The sequence below is a fragment of the Balaenoptera ricei genome, chromosome 1 (genome assembly GCF_028023285.1).
Source record: "Balaenoptera ricei isolate mBalRic1 chromosome 1, mBalRic1.hap2, whole genome shotgun sequence".
In the NCBI taxonomy this organism is placed as follows: domain Eukaryota; kingdom Metazoa; phylum Chordata; class Mammalia; order Artiodactyla; family Balaenopteridae; genus Balaenoptera; species Balaenoptera ricei.
The window spans coordinates 40,114,307-40,134,486 of NC_082639.1; the positions used below are offsets into that span (position 1 = coordinate 40,114,307).

Sequence of the window (20,180 nt, forward strand, 5' to 3'; positions counted from 1 at the left end):
ACTAATAAGTTCTACTTTGCAGTAGGTAAAAAAGACTACATAGAAAACTAGATATATTCCAGAAAATCCCAATGATATATTTATTTTTTTCAGTCCATTCAACTGGTGGCAAAACATCAATTGTGACAAAAAATTTGAAAATAATGTGCCAAAAGGAATAAAGATCATTATAAATATTTATAAACCTAAATGATTTTAAAGAGTTTATTTCACTCACTCCTCTCTTAAAAACCAAAAATGGTTTGTCTAATTCTTAAACTGTATTTGAACCTGAAAATGCTGTTTTATAGCCATTAAAATTTTAATTGTAACTAATATCCACTTGGAAAAAAAGTGGATTTAGCATGTTCTCAAATAAGATCACATAAGATTAAAATCCTGGCTGTTACCATTCAGAATTTTAATGTAAAAGTGTATACTCTGTTGTGCCTACCAGACAATGTCTTCATCTTATATTTCATCTATGTCTTCTATATCTCAATTATCTTAATTAAAAAACTAATAACCTAACAGCCACAAAATTTATTAATTATATGTTATGTGCAGACACATATATTCTCTAATTTAATCTTTAAACCAGTCTTTTGAGGAACTTGAACCCAAATCTGTCTGATTCTCAAGAATGTTTTCTTAATAACACCAAAGCCTATTCTCTCACATCTCTGTTCAACAAAAAACAAATGACAAACATTGAAATAGCAAGTTAGCCAAAAGCTTACAGTGGAAAATGCTAGTCCAATGAAACTACTAGTGGGGTGGCAGTTCTACATTTAGTAAGGAATCTTCCACCAAGCTGTACACTTAGAATGTGTGTACTCTTCTGTGTGTATGCTACACTCCTGACAAAAAAAGAAATTTCTACCCACCCAGTAAAGGCATACCCCAGTGTGGAGAGGAAACTTCTGTGAGTCCAGAGGAAGCATTTCTGACAATTCACAAATGTGCACAGTGCATATCTCCAAACAAGTCAGTAACCCAGCTCTGCATTTGGCAAGAATGGATCATTAGATCTCTAGTAGCAGTGTTTCAGCTTGCATTTAAAAGGTAAATAATTAGGCCAAACTCTAACATACCAAATGTCTTGCTAAACAAAATAAGAAAGATCCCCTTGATAATCTTACAATTATATTTTACCTTTGTTAGCTTGTCAAGTTACCACCCTGAGCAAATTCACTCTGAAACTGATAATGCAGGAGATTAACATTCTACTTTTTCCACCATAGGTTCAGTTCTGCCCTGTTTGGGTCCTCTAGGATTTATATATTACTGGCTCATCATCACAGGATGGCCACTGTTACCTGGTCATAATGCAGTCACATATGTGTGAGTGATGCCTAGACATTATTAGATAACCTGTGGTCAGGGTAGCAAGATGATCCTGGTGACTCAGTAGGAAGTTAGATCAGAATATAATATTAGATCCAGATATCTGAGTTTACTGAAGGCAGTTTTTACAAACATAGAAAGTACTTCTTAGGCTGAAGTATCGAAGCTTCTCTTGATCTGATAACACTAGAACAGCCACCAAACGAAGCAATAGTCCCTTAAGGAATTACAGACACTCAAGAAGCTATACCCACTAACCACCTATATCCCAGCCTGAGAACCTCTGGTCCCATTTGCTAAAAAGGTATCCTTTGAACTTTAACTTCTTTAAGATTCATAGAAGCCTCCAGTTAAGTTCTCTGTGGAACTTCTTGAAACCAACATCTTTCAGGAAGCCTGATTTCTTTCCATTAAAAAAAAAAAAAGTACCATCTACCATGTATACCAAGCTTTTCACTTCCACACTTATTAACATGTAACCAAACTGCTAAATACCTATGATAATTGTTTTACTTAAACTAGAGATTGATCGAAAAAATGTGAAAAGAGTTGTAGGCAAAATAAAAGAATAATGCTTGCCAAATGCCCAGTAAATATGAACAAATAAATTAAACCATTAGATATTTTAAATAAATGATTTTAACCTGAGTGTGGCACTTCCTTGAACTTATCAGACATTCAGTAATCACTGAGGTTGTAGAAAATTCCAGCTTTGGAGCAATTCCCTGAGGAAGAAAGAGAGGGTATTAGACATTTTAATTTTTAAAAAGCTAATTATTACTGGTGAAAACACGACCTACAGTAACAAAGACTTACCAAGGTTCAGCTGCTTTATTTGTTAGTTTGAATTTCTTATTAAGGATAAAGACAACAAACGAATGTTAAATGTTATCAAGAAACAGTTTCATTGCTGATGATTCACTTACAAGTGATTATATCACTTTTATGGAAAAATTCAGATATTTTTCATTTTCAAGTATTTCCCTGTCAATTTTCTAAAGATTTTTAATAATATTAAAGTCCTAAATATATGAAAATACTTAATGGATTCTGGCTCTTTTTACTTTTACAGATTAAGATGTACTTAACTACATAATCCAGAAATACTTTGCATAGTCTCCACATGTCAAAAAAAAAAAAAATCACAGCTCGTGGGTATGCAGTTCTTGAAAACAGAAGAGAGATAAGTCTCTACCAATTCTTCCAACAGTTTTTCCCATAATGTAGCTTACATTCAGATATATGAATGAATGAATCTGGTTTCTATTTCTTGCAACATTTCAATCATCAGCTTAAACACTGTTTTGAGATAAGCAGAGACAAATAGTAAAATTCAAAGGAACAGTCAGAAAGCACCTGAGAAAATATTTGGAAGCACACAAGTTACATACTCACCAAAACGCTAAAAGATACAGTATTGTCTGTGCCCAGGGCAGCTTCACTCTAATATATTGGAGGAGAGATATCTTACCCAGTCTTTGACCTACTAACTTTAAAGTTTCAAACATTACACACTACAAAAAGGTTAAATATGAGTTACCTATGAACTAAATGGATGACTGTTTTTCTGCAAACATACTTTTATTGATAATGTCCTCTATGCTTACTTGTTAGTTATCCATTGCTGCAGAGCATATTACTTAGCAGTTTAAAACATCAGTACATACTATCTCACATAGTTCCTAAAGGTCAGGAATCTGGCAGAGGCTGAACTAGTTGGTTCTGGCTTGAAATCTCTCATGAGATTGCAGTCAAGATGTTGTTTGGGCTGTAGTTTTCTGAAAGCTTGACTGAGGCTGGAGGATCTGCTTCCTGAGATTCACACAGCTGTTGGCTGGAGGACTCAGTTCTTTTCTATCTTTTAGCAAGAGAACTCAGCTCTTTATCACACAAACCTCTCCATAGGACTGCCTGAGTGTCCTCATGACATGGTAACTAGTTCTCCCAAAGCAAAGCAAGGAGGAAGACATAATCCTTTTTATGACTTATTTCAGAAGTCTAACACTGTCACTTCTGTCACATTCTATTCATTAGAGCCCCTAAGTACAGCCCATGTTCTAGGACAAAGGAAACTACCTTTTTAGCAGAGGAGCATCAAAAATTTGGGGGACATGATTTTAAACCCCACAGTTCACTCTCTGACCACAAATTAAATTCCTCTCATGTGTAAACTAAACTCATGCCCTACTGAAGAAAAAGGAAAAGGAAAAGGAAAAGGAAAGGAAAAGGGAAAAGTCTCATCCTTTTATAACTTCAGCTTGAAATCCAGGATATTGGCATCTAAATCAAATTGTTATTCAGCTGTCTCAGGTATGGTTCTTTAAATACAGTTTCCAGGATACAGTTCCTCACAATTAGAAGACCTATGAACTAAAGAAGCAAGTTATGTGCCCCACATATATTCAAGGTACACATGTGCAGCAGGCAGAGGATAATCACTATAGACATTCCTATTCAAAAAAAGAGAATACAAGAGGCAAATAGAAATCACTGGTCCACAGCAATTCTGAAATCAGCCAGGAAAATGTTAGAAGTTTCCCACTTAGAAGTGTAGTCCTATTTCTGCTCAGAAATAACTATCCATAGTTTTTGGCTCCACTCTCTGGGCTCTTGCTTCCATCCTTTGAATTATCATTCCTTTGCAACAAGAGGTAGACAATGTTTAGAGCTATACAGTGTTCTGAGCTTGGGTCCTGTCAATAGAATTTTGGGGGTCCAAAAGCCTTTTCATTTTGTAAGGTCTCTCTCAATTTCAGACCACGCTGGTGGTGCTTGTGCCAATATAATGCTCTTAAAAATTTATTTGGTTCTCATGTGAACATAATTGGAGTTCACTTCCTTAGACAAAAGCCACACCCACCTATACAGGGCTTCTGCTGGTCTTCAATCATCTTCAAGAACATATGTTGAAGCAGCATTATTTACAACTGCCAAGATATGGAAGCAACCTAAGGGTCCATCAACAGATGAATGGATAAAAAACATGTGGTATATACATATATATATACACACACACAATACACTACTACTCAGCCATAAAAAAGAACAAAACTTTGCTATTAGCAGCAACATGGGTGGACTTGTAGGGCATTATGCTAAGTGAAATAAGTCAGACAGAGAAAGACAAATATTGTATGATATCACTTATATGTGGAATCTAAAAAAATACAACAAACTAGTGAATATAACAAAAAAGAAGCAGACTCACAGATACAGAGAATAAACTAGTGGTTACCACGGAAAGGGGGGAGGGCCAATATAGGGGTGGGGAAGTGGGAAGTACAAACTACTAGGTGTAAGATAGGCTCAAGGATGTATTATACAACACGGGGAATATACCCAATATTTTGTAATAACTATAAGTGGAAAGTAACCTTTAAAAATGTGATAAAATTCGACATCTTTTTATGATAAAAACTCTGCCAGAAAGTGGGCATAGAGGGAACATACCTCGACATAATAAAGGTCATATATGACAAACCCACAGCTAACATCATCCTCAACGGTGAAAAGGAATGCTGAAAGCATTCCCCCTAAGATCAGGAATAAAACAAGGATGCCCACTCTCATCACTTTCATTCAACATAGTTTTGGAAGTCCTAGCCACAGCAATCAGAGAAGAAAAACAAATAAAAGGAATCCAAATTGGAAGGAAGAAGTAAAACTCTCACTATTTGCAGATAACATGATACTATACATAGAAAATCTTAAAGACACACGAGAAAACTACTAGAGCCCATCAATAAATTTGGTAAAGTTGCAGGATACAAAATTAATATACAAAAATCTGATGCATTTCTATACATGAACAACAAACTATCAGAGACGGAAATTAAGGAACCAATCCCATTTACCATTGCGTCAAAAAGAATAAAACACCTAGGAATAAAACCTACCTAAGGAGGCAAAAGACCTGTACTCTGAAAACTATAAAACACTCTTGAAAGAAATTGAAGACAACACCAACAGATGGAAATATATACCATGTTCTTGGATTGGAAGAATCAATATTGCTAAAATGACCATACTACCAAGGCAATCTACAGATTCGATGCAATCCCTATCAAATTACCATTGGCATTTTTCACAGAACTATAACAAATAATTTTAAAATTTGTATGGAAACACAAAAGACCCAGAATAACCAAAACAATCTTGAGAAAGAAGAATGGAGCTGGAGGAATCACACTCTCTGACTTCTGACTATCCTACAAAGCTACAGTAATCAGTACAGTGTGATACTGGCATAAAAACAGACATATAGATCAATGGAACAGGATAGAAAGCCCAGAAATAAACCCATGCACTCAAGGTCAATTAATCTATGACAAAGGAGGCAAAAATATACAATGGAGAAAAGAGTGTCTTCAATAAGTGGTGCTAGGAAAAATGGACAGCTACATGTAAAAGAATGAAATTATAACATTCTCTAACACCATATACAAAAATAAACTCAAAATGGATTAAAGACCTAAATGTAAGACCAGATACTATAAAACTCCTATAGGAAAAACATAGGCAGAACACTCTTACATAAATCACAGCAATTATTTTTTTGGATCCATCTCCTAGACTAATGGAAATAAAGGCAAAAAAAAACAAATGGGACCCAATTAAACTTAAAAGCTTTTGTATGGCAAAGGAAACCATAAACAAATGAAAAGACAATGTACAGAATGGGACAAAACATTTGCAAACAATGTGACCAACAAGGGCTCATACAGCTCAATATAGCTCAATATCAAAAAACAAACAACCCAATCAAAAAATTGGCATAAGATCTAAACAGACTTAAACTGCCATCTGTATGTCATCCAAAGATGACACAGATGGCCATCAGGCACATGAAAATATGCTCAACATCACTAATTATTAAAGAAATGCAAATCAAAACTACAATGAGGTATCACCTCACACTGGTCAGAACTCCCAAATTAGGAGTTTGAGATTAGCAGATACACACTACTATACATATAATAGATAAACAACAAGGACCTACTGTATAGTACACGGAACCTATAATAATCTATAATGGAAAAGAATCTGAAATAGATATATATATATATATATATATATATATATATATATGTAGATATATAACTAAATCACATTGCTGTACACCTGAAACTAACACAACACTGTAAATCAACTATACTTCAATTATAAAAGTTGTATGAAAATTTTTTAAAATAAAAAATTTTTTTTAATGTAAAAAATAAAGTAAAATAAAACCTATGTTTAATTAAATTATTTTCTGAGGCAACGTCTTGGATCTTTTGGAGATTTTAATAATGGATTTTACAGTCACACCCTTGGTTTCACCATCAGACCAAAATTTCCTGAACATACCCTAGAATGATTTTTGCTCATAAGTCATTCTTTAATTTCAACATTATGTGCCATTGGGGAAGGCTGAGAATCCTCAAAAACAGTAAGTTCCAACTCCTTTTTGTGTTATTAACAGGCTTTCCTTTTGTTTCCCTCTCCTCTTATATTTTGCTATAAGCAGCAAAAAGAAACCAGACAGCCCCTCTAATACTCTGTCTGAAAGTCTCCTTACAAAGACCACCCGTTTCATCAGGTATTTTTTTCTATATCCCACATTCCAGCTAAACTTTACACCATTACATAACAAGGGCTCCTTTCTCCCCTAATTTCCAATAACATTTGCCTCATTTTCCTCCAAACACTCATCTGACAGTTTCTTCAAGGCTCTTCAAGCTTTCATACGCACTCCAGCAAAGCTGTCCCAGCTTCTGCCCTCTCCAGAGGCTTGAGTGTCCTCACACATGGCAGTTGGCTTCCCCAGGAGTGAGTGATATAAGAGTGAGAGCAAGGAGGAAGCCACAGTGCATTTAATGACCTGGTCTCAAAAGTCTAAAACTGTCACTTCACCACAGTGTATCTGTTAGAGTCACTAAGTAGACTCCATACTTAAGAAACTCTGCCTTTGGAAGAGAGGAGTGTCAAATCATCTGTGGACATATTTTATAAGTACCACAGCCTGGACTGCAACTTATCACTTTACCCCTCCCCATATATTGCTGGTCATATAGTAAATACTCAGAGTTTTAGCCATTATTTTTAGATCTTTCAAAACCCATGTGTATCAATTGGGGTTTCAGGGAAACAGAACTAACAGAATATATACACAGAGAGATATTTATTTTAAGGAATTGGTACATGCAATTGTGAGAGTGACAAGTCCAAAATCCACAGGGAAAGCTGGCAGGCTGGAAACTCAGGCAAAGTTGATACTGTAGTCTTGAGTGTGAAATACGTAAGCAAGCCAGCAGGCTGGAAACTCAGGATTTCTACATTACGGTCTTGAGGCAGAATTCCTTATTCTTTTGGAAACTTCAGTTTTTGCTCTTCAGGTCTTCAATTAATTGGATGAGGTCTACCTACATTATCAAGGGTAATCTCCTACACTTAAAGTCAAGTGATTGTAAATATTAGTCAAATCTACACAATACCTTCACAGTAACATCTAGCCACAACCTAACCAAAATAAATTTAATCATCACACATCGGAAATGTCAGTTTCCTCTATGAAGTCTACAATAAGGTGCAATTCATTCAATTCAATCAAGAGTCATTTAAGTACATACAAAGATCTGTGCTAAGAGGTAAGATCCAAGATGAGAAAGTCACAGATTCTGATTAACATCACTGCCACAAACAACAGCCCCGTGTCATGACCTCCACGGCCATCATCGTATCACTAACATTTACTGATCATTCTCTATGTGCCAGGTACTAAAATAACCATTTACAAGTTTTCATTAATCCACCAAACAACGTTATCTCCATAGTATAGTGATAGTAGTAGCCTGTGATAGTGCCAGGATTTAACCCCAGATGTGACTTGAATCCTTGCCACAGTGATGGGTTCAGGAAGACAGCCTAAGACTCAGATGTCTATGCAGAATCATCTGAATTCTGAGGAAGGGTGCATTGTTGCCTGCCAGGACAGCAAACTACTGATTGGAGTGTGTTGTCCACTCACATTTAAATACAATAACTGATATGATTGAATTTACAACTGCTATTTTGCTGTTCAATTTATATATATGCCATGTCTTTTTATTCTTGTATTCATTCTAGTGGTCTCATCTGAGTATGCATAGCTTAGTGGTCATCCAATGAACCTGTAAGGGTTTCACTCTTTGTTGATTATCTGTGTGTGGGTTGGGGAATGCACTCAAAGGTACAGCAGGTCTCTAGTCTCCTTTGGCTTTCACTTTTTGCTGGACTCCCAACTGTCTCCCCTGAACGTGCATAGTTTCAGTCGGCCAGGAATGAGTGGAAAGCTCATCTCAGCCCTTTTATTGCTCCCTTACTTCCAGGGTCTCCTGTCAACTTTCTGGCAGGTGTGCTGCTCACTCTGATTGGAACTGCAATCGGCCTAGCAAAGCTGTGGGTTTTTCTCATGTGCTTCTAACTGAATCCACCACATTTAGCTGGCAAAGACACAATATTTGCCCCTATGATTGTGACACCAATTCCAATGTGTGGGTTTTCCAACACCACCAAGAAAAGTCTCTGTGACACCATTTGGGTGTCCTGCAATTTAACTCAGCTCTGACACTACCTGGAGATAGTGTCAGATCCCACAGGTTAAGGGCTCAGTTCCACAAGACTGCTCCTATCTGACTTCAGATGCTAATCACAAGTCCAGGTTGTCACTCACAGGCTACAAGTAAGAGGTTCCCACGACCCACTCCTTGGGTTTGATCAATTTGCTACAGCTGCTCAAAGAACTCAGGAGACAGTTTACTTACTTTACCAGTTTATATAAAAGGATATGATGACATCCAGATGGAAGGGATGTCTAGGGTGAGATATGTGGGAAGCGGGAGAAGTTTCTGTGCCCTCACCAGGTGAGCCACTCTCCCAGTACCTCCACGTGTTCACCAACATGGAAGCTCTCCAAACCCCATCCTTTGGGTTTTATAGCCGCTTCATTACACAGAAGTGACATTAAGTCACTGGCCATTAGTGACTGAACTCAATCTCCAGCCCCTCTACTTCTCAGGGGTGGGGCTGAAAGTTCCAACCCTCTAATCACCTGGTTGGTTCCCCTGGCATCAAGCCCCCATCCTTAGGTTCCCAAGGAGCTTTCCAAAAGTCTCCTCATTAACATAAGAAAAGACACCTTTATAGCTCTTAAACACAGGAAATTCCAAAGGTTTTATGAGCTCTGTGCCAAGAATGGGGCAAGAAGACCAAATGTATGTTTCTTATTACAAATCACAGTATCACTGCCCAAAATTGATTCTGACCTCTCTCGTAGCAAAGCTACTAATTTTTGCAACTTGCCCCAGGCTTAGTGAAGCTACAATTCTCACTGGCTATGCAGGGTATGAGAGTTGTCCTAGGCAAGATGACCACATACTTCTGCCATTTTTACCCAAAGTTATAGCAGCTATTCAAGCACGGATACTTCTTAATTTGTCTTAATTGTCTTAACTGCCGATCAGTTTCCAGTGCCCTAAAACTGCAGCTTGTGACAATTTTGTCCAGTTTTATACTTGTGTGGAGAGAGTAATTGACAGCCCCTTCACACCATCATCACCAGAAGTCTCACTTTTTATATTGTTAAAAACAACAGGCCCAAAATTGAGTTGCTTACGCTAAGCCCCATGTCACCAAACAGATTTAAATTAATTACAGTTTCGGCTTTCCCAGAAATGGAATTTTAAACCAGTCAATCAGGAATTGCCTGATTAGCACTCACTAGGTAATCCATCTGATTAGACCCTCTGCCATCCCCTAAATGAAAGGAACCTTGCAATAATCAACACACTTTTTGGCCTAGTATAATTTCCTTGTTCCTGCTCCCTTCTGGATATAAAAATCTTTCATTTTGCACAGCTCCTTGGAGTTTCTTTCTATCTGCTAGATTGGATGCTGCTTGAATCAAATCAATTTTTGCTCAAATAAACTCAAAATTTTTATTATGTCCCAATTTATCTTTTAACAATATATATAGACTTTTTGCCTTAGTAATCCAAACTTTTTTGATATATGTGAAAGTAACTCAAATTCAGTAAAGAAAAATACCTGTTAATGGTCCATATTCTTACGTTTATATTGCCAATTTGGTGTAATACAGCATTTTAAATTACTTTTTAAAAAACTTTAATTTTAAAATCAGATTTTTTTTCATTGCAGGCTTCTAGAAAGTCCCTGAAACATTCTTGGAAGACTTTTTGGGCTAATGGACACTGAAAATATTCCAAAGGACGTATATTTTAATAGATTTGCTAGTCAACTTTTATACTTTCAGCAAGCTGAAATTTGCTATTTCCTATAGGAAATACAGGAAAAGTTACTTAATTCACCATATTGGCTCATGTAGCACCCCAATTTCCTTACTGCTCTAATATCTCCTAAAGTTAGTGAAAAATATTTGTCCAAATAATTTCAACCTAGACAACTTTCACTTTTTTCTTCTTTGAAACAGCAGGGGCTTCACTCAGTCTCTCTAGGCAGAAGGCATTTTCAGGAATAAAAATATTATTAATTATCCAATAAAACTGAAGAAGTTGCAGGAAAAGATGAGAGTTGGCTATCACTTAATGCAGCTTTCACTTTTAGGTGTATGAATACGTATTTCCATTACATGAACATATAATAATTATTCTATCCAAACTCCTACTAATGGACATTTCAATTATTTCCATTTTTCATTATTATGAACAATGCTACAAACAAACATTCCTAAGAAGGCTCTTAGTATGCCAGACAGAATACATCTTAAAGCTATATACCTAGAAGGTCATAGGCTATGAGAATCTTGGCCTTCACTACATAATCCTGGATTGTGGTTGTTCCAATTTACATGACACAGCAACATATACAAGCTTCCATTTTTCCATGCTTTTGACATTTGTCAGATTTATTAAATTTTACCAATCTTATGGCTATAAAAATGAAATCATATGATTGTTTTAATCTGAATTTTCCTAAATGCTAATGGGATTGCGCATGTTTTCAAATATTTATTGGCCATTCTTTTGGGAGAAAAATAAAGAGAAGAGAGACAAAGACATAGGGACAGTGGGGAGGGGAGGAAAGGGGGAGGAGAAGAGGAGAGAAATCTGAAGAATATAAGGCAAAATAATGCTTGTTAATTTTGGAAGGTAGATGCATGCATTTTGGTAAAGTATTTTCATTTAGATTTCAGTATGTTTAAAATAACATCATAATTTCATAAAGCAATTATGTTTTAAACTAAATTAAACTTTGAATTAGGTCTTCACATATCAGATATTGAGGGCTATGTGGTGGTTTTTGACAATGATCCTGCATCACGATTTGATTCAGAAAATAGTAAGCACTTACGCGAAGGCAAGAAATCCTCCTCATGGTAACCTGGCGGTTTGAGTCATGGTGTCCAGAAATTTGATTTGGACCCGGGAACATGAAATCTCGTGTATTCTCATCATATGTAGACAGTGTTTCACCCACTAGAAGAAAGATATCCTATGATTCAAATTATAACAAAATATGCTATTTAGAAACAATATCATCAAGTACAAATATAGAATGCCTGATGCCTTAATGAAATACCTGCTTCAGGGTCATGGACTTAATTTTTTTTCTATGAAAGGGAAATTAAAATAAAGTTATGTTAAACGAATTAACATATTTCCTTATTCAGAAATGTCATACATACTACTAATTCTCCCTCCCCCTTTTGTAGAAAGGGGATGTTCATGTAAACTTTTTAAGTACATATGAGTTCCTAGAAAAGAAAATCCTTTTAAACATATCAAACTGACATAACATTTATACATATAAAACTTAATTACCATCTCCAGAATTTTTTTTCCTATCTTCCATTCTTTTCTACCTGCCATTATGAGATATTAGGTTACATATTGAAAAAAATACAGACATTTTATAGAATTTGTGGTTACCGGAATTAGGTATATATGTGATATTCAAAAATTTTAGACTACTAGCTTTCAACAAAATATAGTTCCCTATTTCTCACATAAAATAAGGATTTAAGATAGAGTCTTCTATAATCATAGAAATCAATAATAAAAATAAAACTATCCTTCAGATTTTAACTCTACCTACTGCAGGGATCTGTACTGTTTATTAAACAGGTACAGTTTTAATTCCCCTACATTCCCAATAACAGTCAATACACAAAAACAAAGATAATGAACTACTTTATCAGCAAAAGCATATTGGTTTAGAAAAATCACAAAAACTTAAAGAAGTTAATTTTTATGAATGTCACAAAATATACTAGGATCATATCGGGTTATTTCCCACTATAAATTATGACTATTCAATTTTAGAACAATATGTTCAAGTATAATTTATGTCAATCTTTCTGTATATATTATTTTGGCCTACTGACATTTTACACATAGTAGACCAATGCTAGACACTCAACATTGCTCTTAATTTGGGAAGAAGGGGAAAAGATGAGATTTTTTAAAAAGCATTTCATTGAAATGAGTTCAGATGTCAATTACCTTATCAAAATACAATACAGTACCTGGTGGAACTAGCTGAATCAACTCAAACAATGCTGTATCATCTGAAAGTTTAAAGAAAAATTTCCTTAAATAAACAAATTTATAATAAACAATAACTAATTACCACAGAAGTACCTAAAAGCCAAAGTAATTGCTCAGTAGACTACATATATGTTTATATATTAGTATACTGTGTATATTTTTTGGTTGCTATGTATCTTATGGATTTATTAATCTCTGGTAGAAATTAATCTTTATAGGTTTTTTTCTGATTTTTTTAAGACCTTATTTTTTTAGAGCAGTTTTATTTACGTTGACAACAAAATTGAGAGGGAGGTACGGAGATTTCCCTTATATCCCCTGCCTTCCAAAACATGCATAGCCTCCCCACTATCAACATCATTCACAGGAATGGTACATTTTTTCCCAAGGATGAACCTACACTGACAAATCATAATCACCCAAAGTCCACAGTTTACCTTAGGGTTCACTCTTGGTGATGTACATTCTGTGGGTTTAGACGAATGTATAATGACATTATCCATCTTTATAATATCATATAAAGTATTTTCACTGCCCTGCTCCTCTGCTCTCTGGTTATTTATCTCTCTCCTCCCTACAACCCACCCTCTGCCCACCACAACCACTGTCTTTTTATTGTCTCCATAGTTTTGCCTTCTCCAGAATATCATATACTTGAAATCATACAGTATATAGCCTTTTCAGATTGGCTTCTTTCACTCAGTAATATGCATTTAAAGTTCCTCCATGTGTTTTTATGGCTTGATAGCTCATTTCTTTTTAGTGCTGAATAATATTCCATTGTCTGGTTATTCCACAGTTTATTTATCCATTTACCTACTGAAAGACATTGGTTGCTTCCAAGTTTTGGCAATTATGAACAGAGCTGCTATAAACATCCACGTGCAGGTTTTTGTGTAGACATAAATTTTCAACTCTTTGCATAAATACCAAAGAGCAGTATTGCTGGATCATATGGAAAGAGTATGTTCAGTTTTGGAAGAAACTGCCAAACTGTCTTCCAAAGCGGCCGTGCCATTTGGCATTCCCGCCAGCAATAAGTGAGAGTTCCTGTTGCTCTGCATCCTCACCAGCATTTGATTCTGTCACTGCTCCAGATTGTGGCAATTCTAGGAATGTACAGGTATCTCGTTTTAATTTGCGTTTCCCTAGTGACATATGATGTGAAGTATCTTTTCATGTGCTTATCTGCCATCTGTATATCTTCTTTGGTGAGGTGTCTGTTAAGGTCTTTAGCCCATTTTTTAAAAGGGCTGTTTGTTTTCTTATGGTTGAATTTTAAGAGTTCTTTTCATATTTTAGATAATAGTCCTTTATCAGATGTGATTTTGCAAATACTTTTTTTCCAACCTGTGGCTGGTCTTCTAATTCTCTTGATTTTGTCTTTCACAGAGCAAAAGTTTTTAACTTAACTGCAATCCAGCTTATCAATTATTTTTTTCATAGTTTCTTTCAAAGACGACACTATGGTGTCTTTGGTGTTGTATCGAAAAAGGCATCACCATACCCAAGATCATCTAGGTTTTCTCCTATGCTATCTTCTAGGAGTTTTACAGTTTTGCATTTTCCAGTTAGGTCTATGATCCATTTAGAGTTAATTTTTGTGAAGGGTGTATGGTCTGTATCTGGATTCACTTTTTTTTTTTTTTTGCATGTGGATGTACAATTGTTCTAGCACCATTTACTGAAGAAACTATCTTTGTTCCATTGTATTGCCTTTGCTCCTTTGTCAAAGATCAGTTGACTATATTTATAGAGGTATATTTCTGGGCTCTCTGTATATTTTTATAAAAATAAATGATGTCTATTTCTTAAGCAGAGTGGTGAGTACAGCTAGGTAGATTACATAACTCACACTTTTAATATGTCTGAAGTACTTTATAATAAATTTTTAAAATAAAAATAAAATATAAATTATGCCCTTTCTACCTTCTAAGAACCCATGAATATAATCTTTTTCTTTCTTTAAATTCTGCTATTTTCATCCAAGGGAAATCTCAGTCATTTAACCCAATACTTATATGTCCAATTTTTGAAGAAATATTAAATATTCCTTGTAGCTTATCATTCGGGGCTGTAATAAGAAAAAAAAAACTGATAACAGTCCTATTCCTCAAGCACCTGACATTGTGTTGAAAAGGCAAACATTAAATGAAATAAAGACACAAATAAATATATAATTATAAACTACAAGTACAATAAAGACATTCAGGTAGTGCTATAAGAGAGTATAACAAGATAATCTTGTCAGGGAGTCAGTGAAGGCTCTTCAGGACTTGACCCATAGCATGAATAGGTGTAAACTAGGAGTTGGGGAGGGGGGGAAACTAGAAGTTTTCAAGCAGGAGGAACAGGATGTATGAAGGCTCTAAATGGAACATAGCAGGGTAATCTGAGAGATTAGAAGGTTCAAAAACAAACCTCCTGCTAAAATCGACTTGAAAAGGTAGATAACTAAAAAAATCTGCTTGAAGGCAGGAGAAACCTAACAAGGTAGTAAAAAAATTACAAGTCTGAAACTCAGTATATGAAGTAAACACAGGACTTCTCTGGTGACGGAGTGGTTAAGAATCTGCGTGCCAATGCAGGGGACATGGGTTCGATCCCTGGTCTGGGACGATCCCAAATGCCATGGGGCAACTAAGCCCATGCGCCACAACTACTGAGCCCGCGTACCGCAACTACTGAAGCCCCCGCACTCTAGGGCCCACATGCCACAACTACTGAGCCTGTGTGCTGCAACTACTGAAGCCCGTGTGCCCAGAGCCCATGCTCTGCAACAAGAGAAGCCACTGCAATGAGAAGCCCGCACACCACAATGAAGAGTAGCCCGTGCACCACAATGAAGAGTAGCCCCCGCTCGCCACAACTAGAGAAAGCCCACGTGCAGCAATGAAGACCAAACGCAGCCAAAAAAATATATATATATAATTAAAAAAAAATTATCTGTATTATTTAAAAAGAAAGAGGTAAACACAGAGAGATAAGCCTGGTATTTGAGGTTACTTTTCCTTTTGGGTATCTGACAGTTCTGACAGAGGTAGCTAAGAGGCTAAGAAGCTGAGTATAGCTTTTGATAAGCTCATACAAAAATTGGAGTATCATGACCTTGGGAAGAGATGAGAAGGGAGGTCTGCAGGTAAGAGAAAATGGCCTGATAAAATGGCTAGGCTATAGGACTGAATCTTGAAAAGGTAAACCAATTCAAAAAGACACATGCACCCCAATGTTCATTACAGCACTACTTACAATAGCCAGGACATGGAAGCAACCTAAATATCCAGTGACAGAGGAATGGATAAAGAAAATGTGGTACATATATACAATGGAATATTAGCCATAAAAAGGAATGAAATTGGGTCATTTGTAGAGACATGGATGGACCTAGAGACTGTCATAGAGAGTGAAGTAAGTCAGAAATAGAAAAACAAATATCATATATTAATGCATATATGTGGAATCTGAAAAAATTGGTATAGACAATCTTATTTACAAAGCAGAAATAGAGACACAGACGTAGAGAACAAATATATGGATACCAAGGGAGAAAGGGGGATGTGGGATGAATTGGGAGATTGGGATTGACATATATACACTATTGACACTATGTATAAAATAGATAACTAATATGAACCTACTGTATAGCACAGGGAACTCTACTCAGTGCTCTATGGTGACCTGAGAAGGAAATCCAAAACAGAGGGGAAATATGTATACATATAGCTGATTCACTTTGCTCTACAGTATAAACTAACACAATATTGTAAAGCAACTATACTCTAATAAAAAAAAAAAGCTAAAAAAAAGAGAGTAAAGAGTAAACTAAAGATAGATAACCAATGTTATACACTGAATATCTGTATCCCCTCAAAATTCATATGTGGAAATCATAACCCCCAATGTGATATTTAGAGTTAGGGCTTTGGGGAGGTTATTAGGGCAAAGCTTTCATTAAAGAGATTAGTGCCCATTAGTGTCACTGGTGCCCAAAAGACCCCAGAGAACTTCCTTGCCCTTTCTGCCACATGAGGACACAGAGAGAAAATGGCATTCTATGAACAGAAAGGGGACCCTCACCAGACACCAAACCTGCTGGCTCCTTGATCTGGGATTTCCCAGCCTTCAGAAGTATGAGAAATAAACTTCTATTATTTATAAGCCACCCAGTCTATGGTATTTTGTTATACCAGCCCAAATGGACTAATAAGACAGCCAACTAAGAACTTAGGCTTAAATCTGAATCATCCCAAATCCTGTCTAAATTAAGTTGATCCAGAATTGCTAGTGCCCTCTAGAAACAATCATAAATCTTGTCTGAAGGAAAATATCTTCATCTAAGGTTTCAAATTATTTCTAAAATTCTTACATACAAAATCTGACATTTAATGAAAATCGACCAGGTATATAGGAAAAAAAGACCATTGGAATCAAAACACAAGAGAAATACAGGAAATAAAAACAGATCAACAAGAGATCCAGAAAAATTAGTTATCAGACTGCAACTTAAAATATGCTTAATATGCTCAAGAAAATAAAATATAAGATTGAGAATGTCAGCAGAGAACTAGAAACTGTTACAAAGAACCAAGTGGAAATTTTTTAGCTAAAAAATAACCAAAAATTAACCACAACAAACAGATTTACCAGCATATTACAAATGACCCAAGAGAGAATTATGGAATTGGAAGACAAAAATAAATATCTTGAGAGAGGCACAGAAAGCCCAAAGGTTGGAGTAACAAAAAAAAGAAAAAAAAAAAAAGGATAGAGTAAGAGGATCTAACAATGTGCAATTGGATTTGTAAAAGGAGAGAAGAGAAAAGGGCAAAAGAAATATTTGAAAAGTTAATATCTCAGAATTTATCTGAAGAAAGATACCAAGATACAAACATCAAGCAGGACAAATTTTTAAAACACACACACACACAGAGTTGGGCACATCAAAGTTAAACTACAGAAAGACAAAGACATAAGAGAATATGCTAAAAGAAGCCAGCAGAAAATGACAAAATAGCTTCAAAGAAGTTAACAATAAAATTAACAGATGATTTCTCAACAGAAACTAAGGGAGCAAAAAGACAATGGAATAGTATTTTCTAAGGGCTGGAAGACAGTCATACCAATATTCAGCAAAAATATACTTCAAAAAAGGAAAAATAAAGACATTTTCAGATAAATAAAAATCAAGATATCAATCATCAAAAGACTGTAAGAAAGGAATTATGAAAGGATATTCTTCAGAAAGACACAATAAACTGAGAAGCTCAAAAAATGAAAGGAAATAAAGAGCAACCAAAAAGGCAAAATACAGTTGTAAAGTGAAATGAATGATGCCTATACAATAATAGCAATAATATTCTCTGTAGTCTCATTGCACACTAAGTTAAAATGCATAACAAAAAATAACACATAATCTAGAAGTTAAGTAGTTGTAGGTTCTTCACTGTCCTAGAAGAGGTTAAAATAAAAATATGTACACAACTCTGAAAACTCAAGCATGCATGCTGTAATCTCTATACTAACCACTAAAAAAACAAAATAGCTAAAGAACATGTACCCTCAAGCTAATAAAAGTGTAGAAATGAAAAAGCAAAAAATAGTTAATTCAAAGAAAAGTAGAGGACTTCCCTGGTGGTCCAGTGGCTAAGACGCCGTGCTCGGGTTCTTTCCCTAGTCAGGGAACTAAATCCCACATGCTGCAACTAAGAGTTTGCATGTCACAACTGAAGATCCCGCATGCTGCAACTAAGGATCACAAGTGCCACAACTAAGACCTAGCGCGGCCAAATAAATAAATAAATATTTTTTAAAAACTATTAAAAAAAAAACAAAGAAAAATAGAAAAAGAAAAGCACTAATATTCAACAATCCAAACAAATAAAAAGTAGATATCAATATGGTAGATTTACACCAAAATATATCAGTAAAAACATTTTTTTAATTTAACATTTTTAGATAATGAGGATTCACAACAAATTGTCAGAATACGGAGATCCCATATACCCTTTATCCAGCTGCCCCCAGTGGTAACACCTTGCAAAACTATAATAAAATATATCACAACCACTGTGACACTGATACAATCTACTTATTTTATCCAGATTAAAAGTTTTAATTTTACTCATTTGTATGTGAATGTGTATGCCTATATTTAGTTCTATACACTTTTACCAGGTGTGTAGGTTTGTGTATTCACCACCACAGCCAGGATACAGAATAGCTCCACCACCACATAATCTCTTATGTTGCCCTTTTGTAACCACATCTATCTCTCTCCCCAACCCATCCCTAATCCCTGATAACCACTAATCCCTATAATTATATCATGCATTTTTAGAAATACTCTAAATGGTCCAATTAAAAGACAGATTAGATTAAAACAAAACAAAACAAAACAAAAACCTCTCTCCAAGTACCACTCATAAGATACATGTAAAATGTTAAGAATACAGAAAAACAGAAAACAAAAATATAGACAAATATATAACATGTGACAACTAAAAGAAAGCTGGTTTGGCTATACTATAAAAGATAAAGTCATCATTAAAGCAAAGGCATCAAAATAATAAAAGGTTCAATTCACCAGTTGATAAATGCCTGGCAAGACTGGTCAAGAGAAAAGACACACATTACTAGTATCAGGAATGAAAAGAAAGACATAGAGATATTTTAAAATCTTAAGGCATTACAAATAATTTCATGCTACAAATGTATTGAATGTGTCTTATCTGAATCACTGTCAAACAAAATATGATTAAACAATTATAGAACAATTGGGGAAATGTGAACTGAGTGGATATTTGACGATACTAAGAAACTGTTAATTTTTAGGTGTTCCTTTATTTTAGATATCCATATCTATAAATGAAAGGATATATGATATCTGAGATTTACTTCAAAATAATCTGATATATTAAAAAAATCAAGTTCCTACAAAAAGGAAACTTAAAACTTATGCAGATATAGAAAAAAATGAATAGTTGTGTATATACAGATATGTGTGTAGATGCACACACACATACACAATCCATTATTTAAAACCTTACAACAAAGAGAACACTAAGACAGATGACTTTATTGGTGAATTTTCAAACTTTTAAGGAAGAAAATAATGCTGATTACATGCATACTCTTTTGCAGACCAGTAAAAGAAGGAACACTTCTCAACTTACTTTACATTACTCAACTTACTTTACAGCAAAACCTTGATACTAAAACCTGACAAGAACCTTATAAGAAAGGAAAATGACAGGCAATCTATTTCATAAACAGAAATGTAAAAATCCTATATAAAATATTATCTAATCA

General features: G+C 35.1%; 1 protein-coding gene across 4 annotated transcripts in view; it reads right to left on the reverse strand.

Annotated features, from left to right (window-relative positions):
• The window catches only part of SPATA6 (spermatogenesis associated 6), a 150,782-nt gene that overhangs the window by 80,036 nt on the left and 50,566 nt on the right, over window positions 1-20,180 (reverse strand). For 3 of the 4 annotated variants that reach the window (XM_059898336.1, XM_059898327.1, XM_059898317.1), the window contains exons 4-6: window positions 12,851-12,892; window positions 11,677-11,801; window positions 1,971-2,051 (exon numbers count right to left, since the gene is read on the reverse strand). In XM_059898336.1, the coding sequence (XP_059754319.1) occupies window positions 1,971-2,051; window positions 11,677-11,801; window positions 12,851-12,892 (248 nt within the window). Of the gene's footprint in view, window positions 1-1,970; window positions 2,052-11,676; window positions 11,818-12,850; window positions 12,893-20,180 lie in introns of all 4 variants that reach the window. The other variant, XM_059898344.1, reaches the window with a different exon arrangement.